Source organism: Akanthomyces muscarius, chromosome 1 (genome assembly GCF_028009165.1).
Source record: "Akanthomyces muscarius strain Ve6 chromosome 1, whole genome shotgun sequence".
Lineage (NCBI taxonomy): Eukaryota > Fungi > Ascomycota > Sordariomycetes > Hypocreales > Cordycipitaceae > Akanthomyces > Akanthomyces muscarius.
In genome coordinates this window covers 68,592-79,679 of record NC_079241.1, presented here as the reverse complement: position 1 = coordinate 79,679, position 11,088 = coordinate 68,592, and the positions used below count along the sequence as shown (strand labels likewise).

Below are 11,088 nucleotides of genomic sequence, written 5' to 3'. Positions count from 1 at the left end.
AAGCACTTGCACAATCCATGGAGCTGAAATGCTTTTATTTCTTCGAGCTGTACTGTTCGAAACTTCGCCTGGCATATGCACTTATGAAAACCTCTTTACAAGACGCGCTCTGGCTTCCTCTATCTGCGCCAGCACATCTTCCTCGCTCATGGATGATAGAGCGCTGACATCCACATCCCGCTTCTCCAGCGTCTTTGCAAAGATGAAATCCCCCTTGGTCTCAATAGTCCCTAGAGCCTCTACCGTCTTGGCGACAAAATCATCCAGCCTGCATAAGAAGATCCGACCCAGGAATCCAACTTAGAAACAGCGCAAAGCAATGCGCCATGGCTTCGTACTGCTCCCACACAATAGGCACCCCTTGCACTGCCGCGTTTTGGGCCAATGTCTTACACTCGTCCGTTAACAGCTCTTTACCGCAAACCACAAATATGGGTGGCGAGCCCTTCCACGACTTGGCCGATAATGGCGACACAAGCGGATGGCTGAGTGCGCTTCCATCGCAGAACAAATCTACTCTAGGAGGATCCGTCGGCCAGATGTCGCAAGGCGGTGACTGGGCAGGGAAGAATGATGGCGGCGGAAGGTAGTCAAACTACGAGTACGCTGTTGTCCATTGCATGCTGCGTGTAAGATCGAGCGAATGTGAGTTGAGCGTGACACCGGCAGGGAGCGGCACTGCTACCTCTGCTCCATGAAATCGTAGCGTTGGCGCTTCTTCTGCGGGTGCGGCGCGATGTATATGAAGCAGTAGCTGTAGCAGCGATGTAGCAACGTTGCCGCCGTGAGAATCTCCGCACATGACAATTGAAGTCGCGCCGACAGGTTCACGAAATGCTTCAGGCGGTGTGGATATAGTAGCGACAGATACGCGACCAGGGCATCAACCAATGCAGTTGAAAATGGCCCTTGTGGGGCCAGGCGATACCGAACCGAAAGCACTCGTCCTTGCGCCACTGTCGCATATTTGGCTACCACTGGTCGCGTCGACACTGGGTCTATGAGATAGTTGGAGCCGCCGTGAAAGTAGAGAATTGTAATCTTGTTCTTGACTTCTCCCATTAAGCTGTCGTATTTTTCCTGTTCGGCCATCGATGGTTCGGGTTCAGTATCAGATACGCCGCCACGGTATCCAAGCCACTCTGCTCCCACCGGTTCAAGTGCCAGTTTGATGTATGCCTTCTTGCCATTCCCTAGAGCCGCAATTGCGGAAAAGACATGCTGCCACACATCGTCCTCTGGCGGCCGCGGTAGCGTAATCTTGCTCACCCACATCTTGCCTTTGACGCCCGGGTCCTTGAGAAAAACATGACTTGCTGCGCGGAAATGGTAGACGGAGGAGAATTCTTTAAAAAGTCGCGAACTATGGTCACGACCGCCTCTGTGCGGAGATCCCATTTCTGCGCCGTCGGGCTCAGTGACAAGGTGTGGTAGATGACTGTCCTGAGTAGCAGCGGGATCCTCGACAATGCAAATCTAATCATTCGTACAGTGGAAGCCATTTTCGCGAGTCACATTGAAGAATCAATTATTTAGACGCTTGTAGAATCAAACGGGGCTGAACGTAGTTTCGACGTGAATAGGCTACGTGGTGTACTTTATTCCTGTTGTCGAGGGACCCTTTCGCCGCCAAGAGGTGTGAGCTGAAAGACGGTTCGATGCCTGAGCGCCTCGCCGGACTCTTCCAGCAGTCCGACAGTGTAATGTAAGAGACAATTTAAGTTGACGGAAAATAAACTAGGCCCTATTCGGGCTGATTTGAGATTATTCTTGGATTTACAATTTTACCGCTCACAAGGTTTATAGTTTTTAAGCATAGTTAGACGCACGTGATTGGTGCCTTAGCCTCCATTCAGCGAGGCTATGCCAGGGCGGGCCTGAGTAGGGAGCCAAAATCCAGGCCCTCCTAGTGCGATGGTCGTGTCACACCTAAGCTGAGCCAACGCCGTGGTGGCTCACGTAGGCTATGTAGGACATATAGACAGTGAACGCTCTAGCTTGCCGCTCATCGTTGAGAAGCAAAGCCCATACTACATGACCTCCAAACCATACCATACCGGAACATCCAGATTTGAGCCTCAAAGACACGGTGTAGTACTTTATTCCTCTATGGAATAATAATGAGATAATGAAGAGCTAGATAATTGATTGAAAGGTCTCCTAGTGGTTAAGACCTTCCGCTGCGCAGGACACTTCCGCTGTACTGTGCATTTGAGGTGATTCTGTTGTGACAAGATGGGCAGACATTCCGTCGGACTCCATACGTCCTTCGTGAGCATACTGTTGCAGTACATGTTCAGCATGTACGGCGTGCTGCTCGGCCGAGAGCGGTACGGGCTTGGCGGCTCTTTCAAGCTGCTTGGTCCTCTGAATCTGGAAGAAGTGAGGTGGCGGTTGCCTGGGTGTCATCAAAGCTCAGGCCAAGCAGCTCCATGCAGTCTGAATCATCTTAAAGCGTCGGTATAGCGAGAGAGAAACTCCGTCAGATGTGTCGCAGATTTAAAACACCACGTTGATCACTTGTATAGATTGTAGTTGTGATATTAATAGTATTAATGTTTTAAAGTTCTAAAATCCAAAACGTTTGCCATTTTGATTGGGGCTACTAGGCTGGCGCTCTACTTTTTACCCTTCGGCGACTGGAAGCGCCTCGCTAAGGCGCTGCAGAGTGTTGGCGCCACTGCGTAGTTCTTGATTATATGAGTCACACCGAGGAGCAAAACTCCACGTACCTCTTAACAGCGTGAGTTACACCAAACAGCGAAACTCCACACAATGGCTTTTCCGCAATTGGTCACTGATGATTCCCGACATGTATTTATTATGTATAGGCTGGAGGGTTTTAGGATCTTGTCAGGCTATTGCAACATCATACAATCTATCGAGTCATACAGGCACAGAACCCCTATGCCTCGTTAAATGAATTATTTCTCTTTTGAATGTAGGCAAATTAATATCCCCTTCTTTCACTTCAAAGTACGTCAGCCAAACAGCCGACTAAACGTACGCCCATCGAGCCGACAGTGGAAGGGTCTAGTACCAGCTGAGAGCCCTTGATAATCCATCGTTCTGGCGAAAGCCGCCTCGCCGTCTTGTTCACCTTTGAGCTTGCCAATCATTCGCACCGTAAAGAACACGCATGATGATTCGCACCGCCCGACCTGACGAGATCCCCGATCTTTACTCTACAGGCGACGCCAAGCGCAACGCCGACACCGCCGCGTCTCTAACGCGTTTGCTCGACGTCGGATGTGTCAAGCCTGAGTGGTGTTTCCTGGCTGAAAGTCACGGACGTGTCGCCGGCAGCGTCGTGCTGTGGACCAGGCCGGGGCACGACACACCTACTGATTTCGTGCTGCTGGACACTGACTGGGAACGCAGCCCCGAAATTGGGCAGGCCCTGCTTGACCATGCCCTGGCCGTGGCGGGCGATCTCGGGGCCGACGCGCTCGGACACGTTGTCGATGTTCCCAACGCGGCGCCGCAGCGTCGAACCCACTTGAGAATCCAGCATGAGCTGCTGACCCGCAACGGTTTCACGGTCACCCGCGACGGGCGGCGCTGGGAATGGCGCGCCGGCGACCCGATCCTGGAAACCGACGACAGGCTGACCTGGCACAACCTGGCCGAGCTCGGCGCGGAACCGTTCCTGACACTGCTGACCGAGCTATTGGCCGATACCCAAGACTCGCTGCTTCAGGCCGAAGTGGACAAATTTGGGCTGCGTGGCGCCGCTGAGGAGATATGGAAGGACTGCCTCGATATGGAGCACGAGGATACCTGGTTTGAGCTTGGTTTTGACGCTGACGGCACCGCCGCGGCGGTCTCGCTGCCCTCGCGCAACCCGACTGTGGCCGTCATCGGTTTCGTTGGGGTATCACCACGGCACCGTGGCAAGGGTTACTCCGCGTCAGTTGTCGTGCGCGGCACCCGGATCCTCACCGGGGCCGGGGCCGAAGTGATTAGGGGTGACTGCGACACTGCAAACCTGGCGATGATACGCGGTTTCGAACGCGCCGGTTACCGCAACTTCGCAAATCGCAAGGAATACAGCAAGCAATTCAACTAACCGATTTGGCGGCCAGCAACTGCACTCGCCCGATATGCTGCCACTAGAAGACATTGAGCTCGTCGTAGACAGGTACCGTTCCTCGATACAGAGCCAGAACGTAGCGTCGTTTGGCTGCCTGCGTTTAGAATGGCAGGCTTTACAGGGATGCACTGAGCTGGTTCAGACACTTGACCTTCCGGGAAACCGGGACGATGATGCTCGAGAGCTATTTCGACAGTTCATGAGCGCCAACGGCGCTGGACGATGGCTTTTTATTCTAAATAATGCGGACAGCGATAAGGGTTTTTATGGACCTGACTTACGGAATATGGTCCTATTGAAGAGAATATTTGCAAGCCACGTTATGTTGCTATTGCCTAACCGATACTGTGACATTGAAGAGGAATTATCGGAGGAAAATGCAATCGATGACGTTGAGGAATGCGTTGGCGGGGGTTATCTATATGACATTCTACTAGCTATTTAGAAACAAGTTGGGAAATAGATGCAGCTGCAGGCAAGCAACAGTACGGCGATACACTTGAGTTTGAAGTCCTGCAGAGGCACAATGGCCAAACTTGAGGTGTCAAAATTTGTTGAAAGAGCGGGTAACTCGAGAGCCTATCAAAGATTATATGACGCGTGTGCGTTGGAAAGAAGACACCCCACTAGAGTTGGGCGTTTATCTCCTTGGACGGCTGTCCGGCCACGCTGGCCCGAGGGATGGACGTGATCGTTGACGCCGAGGCAGAGCTTGCCGTCGTCTCCCGTAAGGTCGTGCTGAACAAGGCATGCTATCTCAGAATAGCATTCGGCTCATCTGCCGAGGCGGCGGCGCGGTGCGTGTTTTTGCACGCCCACCATCGCTATACGATCATTCAGTATGACGTTTCATTGGCGCCGAGCGGTGTCGACGGCGTCACGCCTGACGAGCGCCGGCTGCACAGTGGCTCCGAGGCCTGCCTCATATACTTTAGAGGACCGGAGCTGCTGCTGAAGGGTGACGCCGTGCAACGGTCGGTCGTGCTCACGCGGCCGGCGCTGAGCCCGACCACGCCGTCCTTCCGATGCCAGCCGGTCAATGCGGATCTGCTCGGGATTGAAACGACTGTAATACTTTTAGCCAAAAAGAATAATATAAAGCAGGACGCTTTCCCACCCACGCAAGGGAACAAGGGTCTAGTATAGATTAGTTTAGCTTTTTTATATTAAAAATGAAAAGTAGTGGTGCGAATTTACTCTATGTGTAAGTTATAGTGCGGTGCAAACCAGACCAGTAGGGAGGGGTTAGGGGTAGGCTACAGAGCTAGAGGTAGGCAGTAGGCAGAGAGAGTAGCTCGAACCGCAGGGTACGAGCTCAGTGTAATAATAGCTTATTTACTAAGTCATAGTAGGTCTGTTTCTTAGAGAGTAAGTTAGGCTTAAAGCTATAGGGTAGTATATTTAAGTAATATTATAGGCGTTTATTAAGAGTAGAACTCTTAATAGTGAAACTATTACTTAGATTGATTAATAGAGATCTAGACTACCTAGCTACTAGAATACTTCTTCTTTAAGTATTTATCTATTTCCCTATTATATCCTTTAGATCACTTAGATTACTAGTAATCCTAAGTGATATAATATTATAGATACTACCTTAGATTACTACTAGCTCACTATAATCTACAGTGATCTAGTTATATAACCTAGCATCCTAATTAGGCGACCTATAGGCGCCCGCCTAGTCGCTCCTTAGGCCGCTTCCCTAGTCTACCTTACGTGTATTCTAATTCGTAACACCTATAGGCGCTATAAGGTTGTCGTCTTAGGCCACTTCCCTGGGGGCCTTGCGTCACTTTCCTATTATTCGTAACACTAAGGTGGTTTTTAAGGCGCTAGAATTACCCCTTTTAATCCTAAAAAGGTCATTTCTGCCTTAGAACTTAAGTTTATAATACTAAGTCCTCTAAACTTATATTTAGGATTAGCTAGATCTTAGGTCTCTTAGATACTAAATATAGTAAATAAGGTAGTTTTATAGTCTTTAATTATAAAAATAAATAAATTATTAATTACCCTAATAGCTCTCTAATTAAAAGTCTTAATATACTTAATAGTTTTAAAAAAGGTATAATAGCTATTATATATAAGGTTATATTTTTCTATACTTAAGTATAAGGCCTTAAAGCTATAAATAAGCTAATTAGTAAGTACTAGTAGGCTAAAAAAATAAGGCTATAAACTAAAAGATCTTTTTCTAACCCTAAATATAAAAGATTTAAAAAAGTAAATAGATATAAATAATTAAGTAAAAGATAAAATATAAGCTTATAATTATTATAAAGTAAGAGTTAAAATATATAATTAGTAATATAGTATATATAGTTAGACTAGATATAATATATATATTTATATTATAAATATAAAAACTAGTAAGGAAGAGGATTTTAATTAGTTTTAGATGTTTTTTTATATTATAGTTAAATTATTAATAATTTAAGGTTAAAGGGTTGGTAGAGGTGCGCCGCTCGCTTATCTGCGCCGCTCGCTTATTAACCACGTTAATAATAAAGATTATCTAAGAAACCTTTCTTAGGAATCTTCCTAGCTACTTATAAGCGCTCTAAGCAAAACCCTTATACAAACTCCCCTACACCTTTTTGCTCCGGGTATCTCTCATGTCACTATATATAACAAACCGTTGTGGCGGCACTATCCAGCTCCTTTGACCCCGAAGTGAGCGGTGGCGGTCCGACCCACTTCCGTTCTCAATTACGCCATAACCAGCTGAACCATGCAGCCGTTCCTGTAACGCCAACCGCCCGTTGTGCCAAGCCAGCAGTGGTTCATCCACAGTGTGTCCTGTAATGCAAATGCTCAAATCTGACTGGTAGCCTTGTTCTGCTGTGCATATTACATGGCAGCCGGGTGGGACGCCTTAGCAAACTATCGCTGCCGTATCGATCCATGCACGTTATCCTAAAAGATAAAAAGTTTGTGTTCGAGTGTCTCTGTCGTGAGTTTCGGTGGGAGGGGTTGAGCGCAGAGCTTGATAAGCTGGACTGGAGCTGGGTTGGGAGGAGGGACGCAACTCATGAACTCAGCTACTGGCGCCACATGCCAGACTCGGCTTTCGGATAGCGAGCCTGACTCTCTGCGGGCCATCCAAGGAGTTAGGGCTTACGGAGGTGTCGCATTGCTGCACGTCGCCAGCGCTAGCGCCATAACGTCGGCCACCCACTTTAACACTAAACCTATATTACTAGAACCGTGTTTTCTTGTGTAATTATAATTATCTTAATATTAACTTTTATATATATAATAATACCTCCTAAATATACTAAATAGGCCCTTTAAAATACTATTTAGGATATAATTAGCGGTATAAAACTCTATATTACTATATAATAGTAAGAAGTACTATAGTTAATAATATAAGAATAATTAAAGGGTAGAATATTATATAAAGAGGCCTTTAAGGGTATATAAAAGCTTCTATTAATATAGAAAGTAGATTTAAAAGGCTAGATATTAATTTAGGACACTCTAAGTAACCTACTAACCTATAAGTAGATCTAATAGATAGTAGGTAAGTTAGTTAGAGTTTATAGTAATATAGAACTAGTTAATAAGAACTAAATATAGGGCTTTATTAAGAGAAACCTAAAAATTAAGACTTTAAGAGATAAGAGACTTAATTTTAAAAGGGCTAATAGTATCTTAACTTATATTATATAGAGTTTCTTTAAGCTTTTAATAATTAGTACTATTAATAAGATACTTTTAAGTAACTAATATAATATAAATAAGATTAAGCTTATAATAGGTCTCTAAGAGAATAGCCTAGTATTAAGGTTATATTAGGGCACTTATAGGGCATATTGGTTAGTAGGAGGTTATAGGCAACTAGAGGTATTACGTGTAAAAAAGCTACTATATAGCTATAGGCTGCTAATAAGGGAGTAGTAAGGAGATAGCGATAATTCCACTATTATTCTAAAAACCTAAGGATTATCTAGTAACTAAAACTCTTTACTAATAGTACCTTATAGGATTATTATTACTACCTAGTATATAAGATACTAAACTACTTATAATACTATAACTAAATAAATTATTACCTTACTATAAGTAAATAAAAAGACTATTATAAGAGTATAATAAATAATATTATTAGTTTAGTCTAACCTACTAGATAGTATAGTAAGTATAACTATTAGCTTAATAATAATAAAGGAGATATAAGTTAGTATCTAGAAAGTAGTAAAGGAATAGAAATAAGTATAACTAGTAGTATATTATAAGTAGCTAATAAAAGAGTAGCTAATTATAGTAACTTTAAAATTAAAAAACCTTTTAAAGGAACTAATTTATAGGAAATATATAGTAATAATAAAACTCCCTAATATAGTATTTACTAGATAATTATTCTAAGAGTATATAAGCTTTATAGTTACCTTATAAACACACTTCTAGGTGTATATAGAAGACTATATAGATAACCTTAATAAGGTAATATATATAGTATAGTATTTATAAGGAGAGGTATAGATATAATAGGCCTACTATTTTATTATAACTTTATAAGGAACTTATAAAAAAGTTACTTAAAAAGACTTTAATATTTAGTATAAAAAAGAACTAAAAGATAAAAATATTAAGGTATAATAAGTAATTTATAATCTTTTAAAGTATAAATATAATACTAATAAGCTAGTAAAGAAGTATTTATATTAAATAGAGAATACTATAATAGAACTATTAGATTTTTTACCTTTTAGCTTTTAAATTATAATAGCTTTAAAAAGACTTAATTATAAGCTTTAAATAGTAATAAGTAATAATAATAATCTTATAATATAAAAAGAGTTAGAGTTTTATATAAAGAATATTAAAAGAGTAATAAGTATAACTTTATAAGCTAAAATAATCTTAAAGTCTTAACTTACTATATTAAATAAAAATAAGTTATAAAATAATTAAAATACTATAAATATACTATATATTAGTAAAGACTTCTTTATAAGATATTTTAAATATAAAGGTAACTATTTATAAAAAAACTACTTTATAGATAATTATACTATTTATAAAAGAGAAAGTTATACTACTAATAAGTATAAGGATTAGTTAAAAATTACTAAAGTAAAGTAGGTAGCTTAGAGTAAAGATATAGTAATATACTTAAATAATAGCCTAATTAAAAACTACTATATAAAGGAGATATAATAAGATAAGGTTTACTATTAAATCTACCTTTAATATAAAATTATAGTAAAAGTATAAATAAGATATAGCTAAAAAAAAGTAATAATAATAATTAATATAAAAAGTAATCTAAATATTATTAATAAGTATATAGTTAAAAGATTAAAAGTTTATAACTTCTTTAAACTAACTATATTAATATATTTTTTAACTAAAAAAGGAGTTTAAGTAAATAGAAAAGTTATAAAAACACTATAAGTTATAAATAACTTTAAGTATAAAAAGGAGATATAAGTTCTTTTTTTAGTTATAATATTTTTAAAGGACTTTATTTTTAGTTAGTAATAGATTAGAGAATAAAATATTTTAATTTATAGTAGCCTAAACTATTAGAACTATAATATTAATATAAAAAATATTAAGATAGTATTAAACTTAAAAGAAGCTTAAAGGGCTATAAAGAATACTAAATTTAAGATAATACTAATAAGAGGCTAGCTAGACCTACTTATTATAACTATAAAAGGAATATATATAAGGTTACTATAAAAATACTAGGAATTTATAGAGCTCTTTTTACCTAAAAAAGCTATAAAGTTACTACTATTATATAAGCTTATATATACTATTAAACTAGAAAATAATAAGATACTACTATAAAGACCTATTTACCTTTTTATAATAAGAGAGCTATATAAACTATATAACTTTATTAATAAAAGGCTAAAATAAAGATAAATTAGAAGATCTACTAACTTAGTAGGAGCTCTTATCTTATTTATATTAAAGAAGAGGGGAAACTCTACTTATACGTTAATTATTAAGGCCTTAATTAAATTACTAAGAAAAATAAGGCGCTACTACCTCTAATTATAAAAATAATTAATTAATTATAAGACACTAAGTTCTATATTAAGCTAGATATAAAAGATATATATAGATAGCTAAGAATCTATAAAAGTAGTAAGTAAAAAATAGTATTTTACTATTAATTTAAATACTTTAAATACTTAGTATTACTATTTAAGCTAATTAAAGTGCCTATATTATTTTAAAAATATATTAATACTACTTTATATAAGGATATTAATTATATCTATATTATATATCTAAATAATATTTTAGTCTTTAATAGGGACCTTATAGACTATTTATAGTATATTTATTAGGTCTTTATAAAGCTATATAAGGCTAGACTATTTTTAAACTTAAAAAAGTATAAGTTTAATATAAATATAGTTAAATTCCTTAGCTTTATTATTAAACTAGGTAAAATTAAAATAGATTTAGAATATATTAAAAAAGTAATAAACTAACTATAACTTACTATTATTAAAGAAATCTAGGTATTTATAGGGTTTATAAATGTTTATAAGTAATTTATTAAGAACTTTAGTAAGATTATAGTACCTCTAATAGAAAAAATAAAAAGAGGTATACTAATAAAATTTACACTAAATATCTATAAATTATAGGTATTTTAGTACTTTAAGCTATTATTTAAAAAAGCGCTTATACTTATATAGTTTAATCTAAAAGCCTATATATATATAGAAATAGATATATTAGACTTTATAATTAAAGTAATATTATTATAATTATAAGAAACTTATTAATATCTTATAGTGTTTTTATTAAGGAAGTTATAAAGAGCTAAACTAAATTACTAAATATTAGATATAAAGATACTAGTAATTTTAGTAGTATTCTATTAGTAGAGATACTACCTAGTCTACCTAATAGTAACTATTAATATTATTATAAACTACTTAAATTATAACTATCTTATAAAAAAAAAGATACTATTATATAAGTAAGTAGTAGTAATAAATAAACTATTTTTATAT

General features: G+C 38.6%; 3 protein-coding genes across 3 annotated transcripts; 2 read left to right on the top strand and 1 right to left on the bottom strand.

Moving 5' to 3' along the window:
* Positions 1–595: 595 nt before the first annotated feature.
* Positions 596–1,275, bottom strand: LMH87_004927 (uncharacterized protein; the record flags this gene model as incomplete). Its single annotated transcript, XM_056202555.1, has 2 exons — positions 596–623; positions 686–1,275. 2 exons carry the CDS (start codon positions 1,273–1,275, stop codon positions 596–598), a joined length of 618 nt encoding a protein of 205 aa, XP_056058098.1.
* Positions 1,276–3,139: 1,864 nt separating this feature from the next.
* Positions 3,140–4,069, top strand: LMH87_004926 (uncharacterized protein; the record flags this gene model as incomplete). Its single annotated transcript, XM_056202554.1, has 1 exon — positions 3,140–4,069. The coding sequence occupies one exon, from the start codon at positions 3,140–3,142 to the stop codon at positions 4,067–4,069; it is 930 nt and encodes a 309-aa protein (XP_056058097.1).
* Positions 4,070–4,774: 705 nt separating this feature from the next.
* On the top strand, positions 4,775–5,239 carry LMH87_004925 (uncharacterized protein; the record flags this gene model as incomplete). Its single annotated transcript, XM_056202553.1, has 1 exon — positions 4,775–5,239. One exon carries the CDS (start codon positions 4,775–4,777, stop codon positions 5,237–5,239), a length of 465 nt encoding a protein of 154 aa, XP_056058096.1.
* Between the last annotated feature and the right edge of the window lie 5,849 nt (positions 5,240–11,088).